Source organism: Saccopteryx bilineata, chromosome 4, assembly GCF_036850765.1.
Source record: "Saccopteryx bilineata isolate mSacBil1 chromosome 4, mSacBil1_pri_phased_curated, whole genome shotgun sequence".
Lineage (NCBI taxonomy): Eukaryota > Metazoa > Chordata > Mammalia > Chiroptera > Emballonuridae > Saccopteryx > Saccopteryx bilineata.
The window spans coordinates 131096274-131112541 of record NC_089493.1 but is presented as its reverse complement, the minus strand read 5'-3'; the positions used below and the strand labels follow the sequence as shown (position 1 = coordinate 131112541).

At 49.0% G+C, this 16268-nt stretch overlaps 1 protein-coding gene across 4 annotated transcripts in view; it reads left to right on the top strand.

Moving 5' to 3' along the window:
- PTPN9 (protein tyrosine phosphatase non-receptor type 9) overlaps positions 1–16268 on the top strand; it is a 92530-nt gene that overhangs the window by 36069 nt on the left and 40193 nt on the right. For all 4 annotated transcript variants that reach the window (XM_066278249.1, XM_066278248.1, XM_066278250.1 and 1 more), the window contains 3 exons: positions 9642–9785; positions 12185–12274; positions 12938–13062. In XM_066278249.1, coding sequence (XP_066134346.1) covers positions 9666–9785; positions 12185–12274; positions 12938–13062 — 335 coding nt within the window. In that variant the 5' untranslated portion in view covers positions 9642–9665. The remainder of the gene's footprint in view (positions 1–9641; positions 9786–12184; positions 12275–12937; positions 13063–16268) is intronic.

Genomic DNA, 16268 nt, shown 5'->3' with positions numbered 1-16268 from the left:
ACACCGATCTGCTTCTCCACCCCTCCCCTTCTCCTTCCTCTCTGTCTCTCTCTTCCCCTCCCACAGCCAAGGCTCCGTTGGAGCATAGTTGGCCCGGGCACTGAGGATGGCTCCATGGCCTCTGCCTCAGGCGCTAGAATGGCTCTGGTTGCAACAGAGCGACACCCCAGATGGGCAGAGCATCGTCCCCTGGTGGGCATGCCGGGTGGATCCCGGTCGGGCGTATGTGGGAGTCTGACTGCCTCCCCGTTTCCAACTTCAGAAAAATACCCAAAAACAAAACAAACAAACAAAAAAAGAAATCATCCCTGGCCAGTTTGCTGCTGTTAGAAAGGATGTGTGCTCAGGATGGCCATGTTAGTCCTCATAGCTGCCAGTGTCCTCTGACACTGACAGAAGGGACAGAGGAATTAGAGATGGGCACAAGGGAGACAGCTTGTTTCTTTAGAGGCTTCGTTTTGCCATTGAACATACATTGAAAGTTTCTGATTTAACCTTTGAGTAGTGAGTTTTTTTCATGCTACTCCTTTGAGGAGTTTTTTTTTTCAAAAAACAAAATTAGTTCCAGTTCTAATTTTATTAACTTAAAATCATGTTTTTTGATAACCAATTTATGGAAACAAGAAGAATATACATTTGCCTTTTTAATGTTGCCTTATATATTTTTAAAATAAAAAATTTTGTTATGATTATACTCTGGATGGTCAGGAGGCACGAGGATGCACGTACATGAACATTCATACTACTCAAAGGGTTAAACGTGTGCTTTTGGATAAAGTACATTAGAGTGATTGAATTGCTGCAGTTTAACAAGAAGCAGCATGGGTCCCTTGAATTCTGAAGAACCCTGTTTCCACGGAAAGACGTTTGGGTGTGACATGACTACAGTAAAGAAAAAGGAGAATTGTTCATTTGGAGACATTCCATACACGGGGACCGCGGCAAATGCTTTTCTGTCTTTTGTCCTCTTTCAGGCTTTGTTTTTTCAGATTAAGACTCTGAGGGTCAGAGAGGTTCAATGACTTGCCTAGATGTCACACAACATTGAGAACATGTTTTCTTTTTCTGACTCTCAAACCCCTTAGTCCACATTTGTTCCTGGGTGGTCAGGTGGCTGACACTCAATTCATTTCCAGACCAGGTTTCTTGTAGGTCAGGTTCGCCCACACTGTCTGAGACCTGGGCGTTCAGGTACCACTTGTGGGACTGAGTGGGCCATCCAGTTGTTCTTGACCTTTGGGGGAGTTTGATGGAGCATGAAGACTTCATTTTTTGCTGGCCTTATTTTTTCTGTACCATATATGCTCTGCCCATCCGGGGCGTCGCTCTGTTGCGACCAGAGCCACTCTAGCGCCTGAGGCAGGGGCCACAGAGCCATCCTCAGCACCTGGGCCAACTTTGCTCCAATGGAGCCTTGGCTACGGGAGAGGAAGAGAGAGACAGAGAGGAAGGAGAGGGGGAGGGGTGGAGAAGCAGATGGGTGCTTCTCCTGTGTGCCCTGGCCGGGAATTGAACCTGGGACTTCTGCACGCCAGGCCGACGCTCTACCACTGAGCCAACCGGCCAGGGCCTCCTGTACCATATTTTAACACCACTGACTGAGTGGTGTCCAGGCTCTCATCCACCTAACTGACAGCTTTCTCAGTCATTTTATAGCAGGCTCTCTAGTATCTTTTTCCTTATGGCCGGAGCCAAGAAATTTGTTTTTATCTATTTAAACATGGTTGTGGGGGAAGTATGTAGTTACAGGAAGCTTTGGACTAAGCTGAAACAGATCTTCCCTGTGCCTAAAAAGCTAGTTGAGGGGGGTCGTAAGTCGTCAGTGGTGATAGTTTTTCTGTGCATCAGTTGAGACCTTTTCCTAAAGGAAGACTAAAGCCGGTGGAGCTGTGAGCCCTCCTTAGCTGCCACATGCTAATAACCCCTGTGGTTCCTCGGAAGCCTGGATAGATTCAAATCATTGACCCTGAGTTGAAATATTTTGTAAGCCATGACTCATCTGTTTCTTGTTTTTTTTTCCTTTGGTTTTTTTTTTTTTTGGCTCATTCTTTCCTTCACCAGGAAATATGCCGAATAACGGTTTTTGGAATTTCAGTTACCCCTTCTGAAGAGCATGCTGTTTGTTAAAGTATCTAAGGCTTGTGTTCTAGTGACCAACGAAGACCACAGTGGGGTCTCTATTCACTGGATTTGCCAAGTCCGAGTGTAAGCAGGAGAGGTCTGCTTTCACAGTCTAGGGAAAAGGCTGCCGCAGATTAGACCATCCTTTCTGATGTCTCTCGGGGATGGATGTACGATGTGCGGGGGTGGGGGTGGGACCCGAGGCCAAGCACAGTGTGCGTGTGTGTGTGTGTGTGTGTGTGTGTGTGTGTGTGTGTTGTATTTTTCTGAAGCTGGAAACGGGGAGAGACAGATAGACAGACTCCCGCATGCGCCCGACCGGGATCCCACCAGGGTGCGACGCTCTGCCCACCAGGGGGCGATGCTCTGCCCCTCCGGGGCATCGCTCTGCCGCTACCAGAGCCACTCTAGCGCCTGGGACAGAGGCCAAGGAGCCATCCCCAGCGCCCGGGCCATCTTTGCTCCAATGGAGCCCTGGCTGCGGAAGGGGAAGAGAGAGACAGAGAGGAAGGAGGTTGGGGGTGGAGAAGCAAATGGGCGCCTCTCCTATGTGCCCTGGCCAGGAATCGAACCCAGGTCCCCCGCACGCCAGGCTGACGCTCTACCGCTGAGCCAACCGGCCAGGGCCTGTGTGTGTGTGTTTTTTTTTTGATGATCACATCACTGTTTACAGTATGCTGGACTCTTCAGCAACACCTAAGTCAAGCCCAACCAGGAGGAGTTGTTCCCTTTCTGAAAGCCAAGAATAACATCCTGGCCAGCAGGGGACAGGGGTCAATTCAAGGCAACAGTTCTTCGGAACGACGTGATGTGACGTTAAGAACCTTGAAGGGCCTGACCAGGCGGTGGCGCAGTGGATAGAGTGTCGGACTGGGACGCGGAAGACCCCGATTTGAGACCCCAAGGTCACCAGCTTGAGTGCAGGCTCATCTGGTTTGAGCAAGGCTCACCAGCTTGAGCCCAAGGTCGCTGGCTCGAGCAAGGGGTTACTCGGTCTGCTGTAGTCCCCCGGTCAAGGCACATGTGAGAAATCAATCAATGAACAAATAAACTGCAACAAGAATTGATGCTTCTCGTATCTTTCTGTTCCTGTCCGTCTGTCCTTATCTGCCCCTCTGTCTGACTCTGTCACACACAAAAAAAGAACCTGAAGGAACAGGATTTAATTAGAAGGTAGCCAATGTGTATATTCAAGGAAGTATTTGAAGCCCCTGTTTCTCTTATTTGGGCATGGGCTTATTTATGAAAAATGAACAGTTGTCATAATGCTTGGCTGTGTGATGAGTTCACATTACCCCCGGTCATTTAACCGCATATATATATATATATATATATATATTTAGGAATACATACATATATATATAACTACATATATATATATTTCCCTTCCTACTTGCAGATTGATTTGTCTATTTTTTTATTAGAAAACGGGGAAAAGAATGTTCTAGTATTCTGGTGTTTTATTTTACAAGCAGTGTCAGAAATGCCAGGAGAGGACTGGATTTGAGAGAGGATACATTTATTTAAAAACAAAACACCCTCGCCCTGGCCGGTTGGCTCAGCGGTAGAGCGTCGGCCTAGCGTGCGGAGGACCCGGGTTCGATTCCCGGCCAGGGCACATAGGAGAAGCACCCATTTGCTTCTCCACCCCTCCGCCGCGCCTTCCTCTCTGTCTCTCTCTTCCCCTCCCGCAGCCAAGGCTCCATTGGAGCAAAGATGGCCCGGGCGCTGGGGATGGCTCTGTGGCCTCTGCCCCAGGCGCTAGAGTGGCTCTGGTCGCAACATGGCGACACCCAGGAGGGTCGCAACATGGCGACGCCCAGGATGGGCAGAGCATCGCCCCCTGGTGGGCAGAGCGTCGCCCCCTGGTGGGCGTGCCGGGTGGATCCCGGTCGGGCGCATGCGGGAGTCTGTCTGACTGTCTCTCCCTGTTTCCAGCTTCAGAAAAATGCAAAAAAAACAAAACAAAACAAAACAAAACACCCTCTGTTTGCATGGTCTCCTGGGAAACTTCGGGACTGGCTCAAGTTGTCTCTGGATCTTCCCAAACCTTCTTGTCTGTCTTCTCCTCCCATTTGGTCTTTCTCATTCTTATGCTGCCTACCCCACTGAGGCTCCTCAGACCGTATTTTGGAGAACCAGTCTAACTCTGCCCTGCTGTCTTCTCTGGGACTTGGTTTCTCTGGTCTGCCATCAGCTCATTCTGGGCCAGGGTGATCCGTCTGAAAGCTTATTTCTTGGTGCATTCTATACCTTTAACCTGATGCATTTTGCTGCTTCTCTCCTTTTCCAGGGTTGTCAATCCTGTTGCCTCAGTTGGCAAGTTCTCGAGCCCCGATGTAGCCTGGGGCCTGTAAGGTATTTTTCCCCACCGAGAAGGAAGGAAAGGGCCAGAGCCACAAAGTGTGGGATAACAAAAGGCTTTATTGAGTACAGAGCACATCCCACCAGGTGAGGTTCCCTGGCCCCGAGGAAAGATGGAGGCCAGGGAAGTCACAAGTGTTGACCCGTGTGGGAGATATTTAAAGGGTGCCTAGAGTGGTCGAGCTAATATGACGTGGTGAAATCTCACTGGCTGGCAGACGGTCACTTTTTTCCAAAGGGTTCCTGCGAAGTTCGCAGGTCTGATCTTTCCCCATTATCCACCAACCTTACATTCTGACCTTTTGTGTTAAATAGAAAAGGGGTGCCGTTTATTCGTCTGGCTACTTCCTGCTGATTAGGGGCATTGTGGGGAGGGGGAGATCGGAAGGTGGTGGCTTTGAGGGGTGTCAGGAGAACATCTGTTTGGCTGTGACTGGAGAAACTTCGCAGATGCGGTCCTATAAGGATTTTTAAAAAAAGAGGAGTAATAGGGGATTTGTAGGGTCCAGCCTTTTGGTGAACTAGAGATGGATGGAGTCCAGTGGTTCCGACTGCCAGTGGTCCTGTAAGGAGGCAAGCTTGAGGCAAAATTGCATGTCAGGAGTGGTGTAAAAAGGGGAAAGGGAAGGGGTCCCATCCGTTCCCATAACCGAGACCTGTGAGGAACTAGAGGTCCAGAGTGTGATGGCAAAACAGAGAAGGTAGCCCCCGTGTCCACAAGAAATGAGATGGTCTTACCCACTAGTTGCAGCATACCCTGGGTTCTCCGAGTCCAGGCCATGTCCTAGGAGTTCAAGCAATGCACCCACCTGGCTGGATTGACCTTCCCATTTGGGCAGCGTGTCCTTCACGTAGAGGCGCTGAGGAAAAGCCTGTTGCCCAAAGGGGCAATTGCTCCGCCAGTGACTGGGCTGCTTGCAGTCAGGGCAGGGCTCAGTGGGCAGCCGCGGGCAGGGGCCCTGCTGGGACCAGTGAACCTGTTTGCCATACTTAAAGCAAGCTGCTGGTGGCTCTGCTGGTCTCAGGGTTGCCACAAGAGTTTGGGTTTGGAGCATTACCTTCTGCTGCATGCGGGCCTGGTGAACAGCCTTGGCCTGTTTCTACTAGTTGGGACCATTAAAAACTTTAAATGCCGTGTTCACAGGTCCTGGATAGGGGTTTGGCGGGGAGGGTTGAGAATAAGAGGAGAGGGGCTCGTGCAGAGCCCAGCACCCAGATCCCGCAAGAAACGCTGGAGCCAAAGGCAGGACTGAGCCAGAACTTCCTGCAAGAAAATTGGGGTTGGAAGTCCTGAAAACTGGTATAAGAGCAAATGCCAGGCTGAGAATGGCCTGATGGAGGAGGGGTTTAAGAACACAGTGGAGAAGAGAGGGGCCCCTGGCCAACAGGTGAGGAGAAAGAGAGATGGTAGTGGTGAATAAGAAACAGGTTTTTGCGAAGGGAGGGGAGGGGGCTCTCAGAGGGAAGAGACCTGAGCACAAAAGAGGTCTGCAGAGGAACCAGAGAAAAGTCCCGAGAGAGGGGGCGCCCCCGGCAGTCAGGCAGGAGGGAAAGAGAGTTGGGAGTCCGTGGAGAAGGAAAGATTAGAAGTGGAGGTTTTAGGTGAGGTTTCTCTGGCCAGAAAAAGGCCTGCGCGGTGGAACAGACGGCACAGAGATTAAGGACGGGTGTGCGAATAATTAGAAGCCGTGTATGTAAGAGCTCTCCAATCAGTTCCCAGCTTTTTTGGCGATAGTTAAATTGGTGAGGGTGTTAACACTGAAAGTCCCTTCATGAGACTAATTCAGTGGGTTCTGTGGCCTGGCCACAGCGGAGAAGAACAGTTTCTTCTTTAAGGAGGGAGATTCCTGTGCCCCCACAGCCGCCCTCAGTCCTCGGAGTGGTCAGCTTTGAGTATCAGCGTCCCAAAACTCAAGCTCTGGCCATGGAAGAATAAGGTAAAGTGGATGTGCTCGTGATGTCTCCACGGGCACACACGCACTCCAAATGGAAAGAGTTCCCTGACGTAGCTACGGTTTCGGACAGGGAGTCTTGGTGGAAAGAACTGAGGGGAAGGCTGGAGGCAGGGGACTTACCGCACTGTGCGCCAAAGTGGGTGGAAGGTCGGAGGTCCTGGTTCTTTCTCGGAGGAGAAGGGGAAGAGGAGCAGTCCTTGTGGACTTCAAACTCCTTCTGGGTTTTCGGCACCAAAATGTAAGGTATTTTTCCCCACCGAGAAGGAAGGAGGGGTCTGGAACCACGAAGTGTGGAATAGCAAAAGGCTTTATTGAGTACAGAGCGCATCCCACCTGGTGAGGTTCCCTGGCCCCGAGGAGAGATGTAGGCCAAGGAAGTCGCACATGGAGAGACCGCGTGGGCAAATTTAAAGGGTCCCCTAGGGAAGTCGGGCTAATATGATGTAGCGAAATCTCACTGGCTGACAGTCGCTTTTTTCCCCAAGGACTCCTAGGAAGTTTCTTTTGGCACGCTTAGTTGTGGGCGGTCCTAGCCAAAGTTCGCGGGTCTGACCTTTCCCACTATCCACCGACCTTACAGGTAGTTGGTGAGGTACCTTTTCCTTTACTAGTAGCTGGGGGATAAATCCGATTAGGTGCTCCATCCTTCTCCTGGGAATCGAGTTTGCTCCTTGTTTAAACACTTCTGTGGAGGTTTGTATGGTAAGGCAGGGCTTGCTGCCAAGACTCTCAAGTAGGTCATTGCTGTGACCCTTTCTTCCCTTGTTTTTTTTTTTTCTTTTCTTTTTTAAAGATTTTATTTATTGATTTTTAGTGAGAGAGAGAAAGAGGGGAAGCAGGAAGCATCAACTCGTACTTGCTTCTCATATGTGCCTTGACTGGGCAAGCCCGTGTTTTGAAACCTCAGTGTTCCAGGTCAATGCTTTATCTACTGCGCCACCACAGGTCAGGCTCTTCCCTTGTTTTTTAATATAAAGTTTAGAGGTAAAGTGAGAAAGAACTACCTCATCCATGTTCACACAGTAAATTGGTCTGTCACCTTTTGAAGCAAACCTCATTTTTATAGTCCTTATATTTAACACAGCCATTAACAAATAGTTAATAGGTCAATTAAATTTCAGAATTCTCATCAAGTTGACCACCTTTTTAAAAAAATTGATTTGAGAGAAAGAAACATCAATTTGTTGCTCCAGCCATTTATGTATATATTGGCTGACTCTTGTATATGACTTGACAAGTTGATCACCTTTTAGACCACTATGTGAGAAAAGCTTGTTTTTGTTTTTGTCTTTTTAAGTGACAGGAAAGGAGATAGACTCCTGCATGCGCCCCAACCAGGATCCAACCGGCAATCCCCATCTGGGGCTAATGCTGGAATTAACTGAGCTATCCTCTGTGCTTGAGGCCATGCTCTGAACAATCTAGCCACTGGCTGTGGGAGGGGAAGAGAGAGAGAGAGAAGGGGGAGAGGGAGGAGAAGAGAAACAGATGGTCTCTTCTCATGTGTGCTCTGACTGTGCGGGGAATTGAACCTGGGATGTCCACATGCCAGGCCAACGCTCTATCCACTGAACCAACTGGCCAAGGTGAAAATACTTTTGGATGGAAGGGACTGAATAACTATACAGAAAATGTTTAGCAATTGAGAATATGTGTGCAAAAATTCCCCATCAGCCCTACTCTAAATATGAAGAAATGAAAGGATAGTGTGGCTGGGGTGGAAACTGGTTTAAAATGTAAGGAGACATGCCTGGCTTGTGGTGGCATGGTGGATAAAGTGTCAATTTAGAACACTGAAATCAACAGGTGGAAACCATAGGCTTGCCTGGTTCTAAGGCCAGTGGCCACCCGCCATGGCCATGCAGGTTCACATTGGATTTGGGCAGTTGGTAAGGTAACTGGAGCCATAAAATGGTGGGCCATCCCATTTATTAAAGTCTTATAACAGCAGATGAGCAAACAGGCAGGAAAAACTGTTTCCCTTTCTCTCAGGGCTCCCAAACCCCCACTCACCTCTCCAGATTTACTGGACTCATATTCTGGTTTTACCTGGACTCACAGGCCCCCACCAGCCTCAGCACTCCCCATCCAAACAGGCAGGGGCCCTAATCTCAGGGCTCCCAAGCCCCTCAGCATCCCCTCTCTCTCTGTACTCTTCAGCAAACTAGACGTGGCAGAAATACCCCTTCTCCAGCAATCAATAGCAAACATTGCCCCTCCCCATGGAGGCAGGCAATCTGCAATTTACAATCTGCTGCCCTGAGGGTAAGCACCCACAGCCTTCCACAGACCACACACACATGGTAGTGTCCCGTGCCAGTGCAAAAATACAAGCAAGCAAACCTAACACACTTGTGTACCCAACACTGGTCAAGGCACATACAACAAGCAACGAGCAACTATGAGTATCTGATCCATCTCACTCCTCATCCCTCCTTCTTTCTCCTCTCCCTGTAAAATCAATAAATCAAATCTTTAAAATGTAAGGAGATGTAGGGTAAGAAAGGATACAAGAACATTTGGTCAATCAAGAGATAGGAACAAACAGGCCTCCTTCCAGGTAGGAATCAGACAGTGAAAATGAAAATTTCCCACCCTTCCCCCAACACTGGGCTCTCCACCCCACCCTCTCCCAGCCCACCACTGGGAAGGGGCTGTTGATGACTGGGTAGGCACCCATGTTCCTGTCCTGTGTTCAGGCTGACACGTGAAGCGTGAAGAGGTCCTGTGGGCCAGTCAGCTGCCAAAAACAGTCGTCCTTTTGATTGGTTAAATTCTCCCTAATGGCTTTGCTGCCCACAGATAGTATTGCTAATTCCAAACCCCAACCCCTTTTCCTGTTTGTGTCTAGTGGGCATGTGGGAGTGTAGCCTCAGAGGGCCCAGCTGCCTGCTCTCAATCTTACAAACAAACAAACAGACAGACAAACTGCTGTGTTTTTGCTTTGGGGCCAGTAGTTTAGGTCTCGTTTGAGACCCTTCGTTGTCTCCCCTTGCCCCCATCTGGCCTCATTGAGTCAGGAATAAATTTTCGCTATTTCTGGTTTTGGACTTGTTTCCAGCTTTGGTCTTCACCTGCTACCCATAGTAAACTTTGGTTTCAGACTTGCTTGGGGAAGAGGGTCATGGATTTTTATTTCATCTTCCTGTGTATTTTTTGTTCTCTACTTACTTGTTGTCCTTTACTTTTTCTATCAAACAGGCCACAAAGCAATTTCTGGAGGAGATGAACAAGTGGACAGTCCAGTACAATGTTCCCCCTCTCTCTTGGAATGTGGCTGTCAAGTTCCTTATGGCCCGGAAGTTTGATGTGCTCCGCGCCATAGAGCTGTTTCACTCCTACCGGGTACGCAGCTTGGGCGGGCAGACCCAAGTGGCTGGGCTGTCTGTGTAGCTGTTTTCTCCGCCACGCTCTACGCACGCTCTACACACTGTGGTTCTGAGTGATGTCCCCATTCTCATTTAAAAAAAAAAGAAGTGGGTCAGTATTCAAGAGCTCTTCCTTGGGGTCAGAGAATCCTGAGGAGGCACCCTCCTAAATTTAAAAAAATTAAAAGGAGAGGGGAGGAAGAAGCAGTAGGATTTGTTTAAGACTGAAGCTCAGGTAGGCCCATCTTGTGGGTCATCTTGCTCAATTTCACTCATATGTCCAACAGTATTTATAAGTATTTATTTATTTACTTAGATGAGAGGAGGGGAGATAGTGAGACAGACTCCCCCATGCACCCCAACCTGGATCCACTCAGCAACCACCATCTGGGGCTAATGCTCAAGTACCAAGCTATTTTTAGCGCCTGAGACTGATAAGCTCCAATGGAGCTATCCTCAAAGCCTGGGGCCAATGCTCAAACCAATCAAGCCACTTGCTGTGGGATGGGGAAAGGAAGAAAACGGGGTGGGGGAGGGTTATAGGGGGAGAAGCAGATGGTCATTTCTCCTATGTGCCCTGACTGGGGATTGAGCTCAGGACATCCGTATGCCAGGCTGACACTCTATTTACTGAGCCACTGACCAGGGCCTATTCAACAGAATTTATTGTATGCTTTCTATGTTCCAGGTATGGCGATGACTATTTAGAAAGACAGAGTAGTGCTCACTTCAGCAGCACATACACTAGAAAGACAGAGTAGACAGACAATCCTAGATGTGCCCTGATACAGCAGTACTGGGTTCTGTGGGAGCCTTCCTGAAGGAAGTGACTTCTAAAATAAGATCTAAGGAATGCGTAGGAGTCAGACAGGTAGGGGGTAAAGCTCACACAGATGTGGCAGGGAAAACATTGGGTTTCAGATACCTAGAGAGAAAGGGAGCTGAGCAGAGCCCTGAGTGGGAGGGGACATGGCGAGTACTGAGCAGCCAAAGGAAGCTGGGCCAGTAGGAGGGTCTTTGTCTTAAGGGGCTTTTTCTTTTTTTTTTTTTAACAGTGACAGAGAGAGAGAGGGATAGATAGGAACAGACAGACAAGAATGCAGAGAGATGAGAAGCATCAATCATTAGTTTTTGTTGTGACACTTTAGTTATTCATTGATTGCTTTCTCGTATGTGCCTTGACTGTGGGGCTACTGCAGACCGAGTAACCCCTTGCTCGAGCCAGCGACCTTGGGTCCAAGCTGGTGAGCTTTGCTCAAACCAGATTAGCCTATGCTCAAGCTGGCGACCTCAGGGTCTCGAACTTGGGTCCTCTGCATCCCAGTCCAACACTCTATCCACGGTGTCACCGCCCGGTCAGGCAAGGAGCTTTTTCTTAAGGACAGAGGAATCCATTGTAGGTATGAACAGCAGAATGACTTGGTCCCATTTGCATGTGGGAAGGATTTTTCTCACCGTACTGTAGCGACTGGATCACAGTGGCTATACTAAAATAAAGATAGTCCAATTAAAAGACTCTTGTACCTTTTGGGAAAGAGATGATGTGGTGTCTTTAGGCAGCATGCCAAGTGAGGTAGATAAGAAGGGGACAGGTTCTAGAAGTAACCTTTATAGGACAGGGTAGCTGAAACTGGTGTGTGAAGCAGGAGGAGACCAGGGTTCCAGGTCACCTAGGATGTCAGGGTGCACAACAAAGGCATCCTCTCATATAGTACACTGACTGAGTGCAGGTCTGTGCACAAAGAAGGCCAGGCCATGCGCTCACTTTGGCCATGTTAAGTCGGACCACTGGGATGCTGTGTGAACATGTCCTCTGAGCAGTTGGAATACAAGTTTAGGAAAGAAATCTGGATTACAGAGGGATTTCATAGTGACCAGAGCTGAGCTGAATCTCAGAGCCCTGAACGTGGGCTCTGAGCATGGAAGGAATAAGGAGATGTGGAGGGCAGAGTCTCATTTCAAGCTCTTTGCTTTGTTTGGTTGAAAAGTCTTTTTTTTTTTTTTAAGTGAATGTAGGAGAGATAGAGAGACAGACTCCCACATACGCCCCCACCAGGATCCACCTGGCATGCCCCTATCTGGGGCCAATGCTCAAATCCACTAAGCTATCCTCAGTGCCTAGGGCTGATGCTTGAACCAATCGAGGCACTGGCTGTGGGAGGGGAAGAGAGAAGGGGGAGAGGGAGGGAGAGAGAAGCAGGTGTTCACTTCTCCTGTGTGCCCCGACTGGGTATCGAACCTGGGACATCCACACTCTGAGCTGACACTCTACTGCTGAGCCAGCCAACTAGGGCCATGACCTTTGGTGATTACATGGAGCTGCCCTGGTTATTATAGTACTGTCATGTGAATTCACCTCGTGTGCTTCATGTTTAGGAAACACGAAGGAAGGAAGGCATTGTGAAGTTGAAACCTCATGAGGAACCCCTCCGTTCGGAGATCCTGAGCGGAAAGTTTACCATCTTGGTGAGTCTTCGTAGACCCTCATGTCCTGTCTCGTCCTTTCCTTTGGCAGCCATCATTCCCCATGGACTCGGTTGCTGGACACTTCATCCTGAATGAAAGGGTTTCAGCCGTGGGGCAGCAGGTGAAGTGAGAGCACGGTCTGGCATAGTTATTCTAGTCATCATTGAGCTGATTGGGAACCAAGTGCACTGCAGATTTAGAAAAGTCTCTTCTTTGGTCCGTAGCTGTTAGCCAAGGCCTTTGGGATGGGTATGTGATGTGTCAGCAGCCCATCCTACCTCCACTTGGAGACCATAGCCTTTCAGGTAAGTATACAGTGGGTGGACTTTGTAGTTCTTCCTCCACTGTTCTTTCTGGCTTTCTGCTTGGGAAGTTAGCTAATCAGCCAGTGTTGAATGTCTCTTGATCTTTAAGATAATGTTTTGGTTTTTTTTCCTATCACTGAAATATGGTCAGGAGTGGGGGTGGGTGCTGAGGATCAGGCATGGATGACATCAACTGTCTCCCCTCTCTAGAGCAGTTGACGCAGAGGCCAGCAGTTGACGTAGACACGTTTTTGAGTCTCCCTTTGTGTTGGAAATGTGTCCAGGTGGAAGACGCATTAGTGATCCCCCAGGACTTTTCTATTTGATTTCTAAATGTTTCCCATCTTATTTGTTCTAGAACGTCCGGGACCCGACAGGAGCCTCCATCGCCCTCTTCACTGCCAGATTGCACCACCCCCACAAGTCGGTTCAGCATGTGGTCCTTCAGGCTCTGTTCTACCTGCTGGACAGAGCTGTGGATAGGTGAGTGTGGGGCTTGTCCTTTAGGTGGTCTGCCTGCACATGGGAACGTGACAGTGACAGTTCTTGGCTTGATCAGATGTGTTGGCGCCTTCCCAGGGCTCCTGCCTTGTGCCCTGGGCAGTGAGAGCCACGTACAGAAACTGTCCTGTGTCCTTGAGGGCTTGACATGCTGCCAGATTTTAGGTATTTACCTCCTTGGCTCCTTTCAGGATAACAGGAGCTGAGGAAGCCAATTAACTAGCAGCCCTCTGTGTATTAAGAATTACTTATGGGCCCTAGCCAGTTGGCTCCGTGGATAGAGTGTCAGCCCAGCATGTGGATGTCCCGAATTCGATCCTTGGTCATGGCACACATGAGAAGCAGCAATCTGCTTCTCTCCCTCTTCCTCTCCTCCTTCTCTCCCTCTTCCCCTCTTGCAGCCAGTGGTTCGATTAGTTTGAGCGTTGGCCCCAGGCATTAAAAATAATTCAGTTGCATCAAGCATCAGCCCCAGATGCAGGGGTGGGGGGGCGATGCTGGGTGGATCCCCGTCAGGGCATATGTCCATCTCATTATCTTCTCATCTTAAAAAATAAATAGAATTACTTATGGAAAGAGAGTGAGGGAGAGATAACCTGTACTGGTTCTTTTGTTCATTCTTCCCTGAATGTTGGTTTTCAAAGCTCTCTGGGGCCTTGGTTTCTCTGTAAAATAGAAATAATGCCATTTAGCTCAGAGGAGTTTGAGAATCAATGTTCAGGAGAGAAGAGGAGTCCAAAAGTACAAAGGTAAGCAGTCATCTCTGTCAACAGGTACATAAGCAGAAAGAACCAGCTCAGGTCCCATCCCTCCCCCTTTGAGGTAAGAGGCAGTGTTACTGTTTTGTAGGCCAACGGAAGTCCCTGGAAGTTATGTGACTCTTACACAGTCATTACTTCTTGAGCCAACTAGGGTTTTTTTCCCCTCTTAGTGCTGTTTGTAACTACTATGGTGGTTTTCTGCTGTAGTTTTCTCCTCAGTGCTCGCCACATACAATTTGTTACTGCTCTGGCACTGCTGGCTGATCCTCTGGGTTAGAAGCGACATATCCAGGGTCAAGCCCTGAGGGAGTGGGATAGCTGTGCATGGCTTGAGTCATACAGTGGGTGTAGGGGATGGGCAGGGCCATGGGACTGTCTGAGTTGGAATGCTCTGTCTGGGGCACTTGTCACTGCCTCGTTCATGTTACTGTCCCAGTCCTTAGCTTCTGCTTTGATTGTTAGCAGAAGATAGCGCTGAACCACACACAGTGTTGTTTGGAAAAGAAGAAGTTACTAAGGGAAAAGAGGGCCCCTGGTCCCAGGAGCCTGGTACTGCACAGTCAGACAGTGTTCAGTGTCTCAGTTCTTTTCTGGGTTTGGTCTTCAGGCATGATTTCCAGAGTATAGGTACCTTTGAAATTCTCCTTTAGCTCAGGGGAATGAATGAAAGGTTCCTTTGCCAGTAAATTCCATGATGGCTTTCCCCCTTGGGCAGCTCAGAGCGCCAGAGCTCCCTGGGGGCATGGCAGTAGCCAGAGCTCGCCTTTCCAGTGTGGGTGTCGGGTACTGCATGGATAAAGAGAATTAATGTGTTTCACGATACCCATCTCCCTCCCTCCCTCCCTCCCTCCCTCCCTCCCTCCCTCCCTCCCTCCCTCCCTCCCTCCCTCCCTCCCTCTCTCTCTCTCTCTCTCTCTTTCCCTTCCCCTTCCCCTTCCCCTTCCCCTTCCCCTTCCCCTTCCCCTTCCCCTTCCTCTTCCCCTTCTTCCTTTCTCAGAGAAAGGGACAGAGACAAACAGGAAGGGAGAGAGATGAGAAGCATCAATTCTTTGTCGGGGCACCGTAGTTGTTCATTGATTGCTTTTTCATATATGCCTTGACCGGGGGAGCTACAGCAGAGCAAATGACCCCTTGCTCAAGCCAGTGACCTTGGGCTTCAAGCTAGCAACCTTTGGGCTCAAGCCAGTGACCATGGGGTCATGTCTCTATTCCCACACTCAAGCTAGCATCGTCATGCTTAAGCTGGCAACCTCGGGGTTTTGAACCTGGGTACTTTGCATCCCAGTCTGACACTCTATCCACTGTGCCACCACCTGGTCATGTCCATTTCTTTCTTAAAAACCCTCAGCAACTCATTATTCTTAGGGTACATGTAAGATAAATGTGAACACTTTTCTCCAAACAAAATATATATTCTCAGTAGTGAGAAGAAAGTCTTGTTTTTTCAATGTTGCCTTGAGCCAGGATGGAAGAGGAGAAGAGCAGTCCTCTTCACTAAATCCTGCTCCCCCACTTTTTTTAAGAAGAGGAGGGGAGATAGACAGACTTCCGCATGCACCTATCCTGCAACCCCTGTCTGGGGCTGATGGTTGAATCAGCCAAGCTATCCTTAGTGCCCAGGGTCGATGCACTTGAACCCATCATGCCATGGCTGTAGGAGGAGAAGAGAGAGAGAAGGAGACGAGGGGTTGAAAGAGAAGCAGATGGTTGCTTTTTGCTTTTTTTGTGAGTGTGACAGAGACAGAGGGACAGATAGGGACAGACAGACAGGAAGGGATAGAGATGAGAAGCATCAATTCTTGTTAATGCTCCTTTGTTTCCTATGTGCCTTGACTGAGGGGGGCTAGAACAGAGCAAGTGACTCCTTGCTCAAGCCAGCGACCTTGGGCTCAAGCCAGCAACCATAGGATCATGTCTATGATCCCACACTCAAGCCAGTGACCCTGCACTCAAGCTGGTGAACCCATGCTCAAGCTGGGGACCTCGGGCTTTTTCGACCTGGGTCCTCTGCGTCCCAGTCCAATGCTCTATCCACTGTGCTACCGCCTAATCAGACAGATGGTGGCTGCTTATGTGTGCCCTGACTGGGGATTGAACCCAGGATGTTCACACACTGGGCTAACACTCTATTCACTGCGCCAACCAGCCAGGGCCAAATTTTGTCCCTTTTTAAGACCCTTCTGTGACCATCTCCATTCTGACCTGTCATAAGTAAAATTTCCTTTTACTCTGACTTTAATAGCAGTTATTATGAATGCTGATCACTTTGTATTTAATTATGCATGGCCTTATGATGTCATTTATCTTACAGTGTTGTGAGTGTTTTTTTCATCTACCACCAGATTATAAACTCTGTGAGTGCAATAATGGAAAATTTCAAAATCTCCTTGGGGAAGGAGAAATGCTATCTTAACCTTCCACATATCC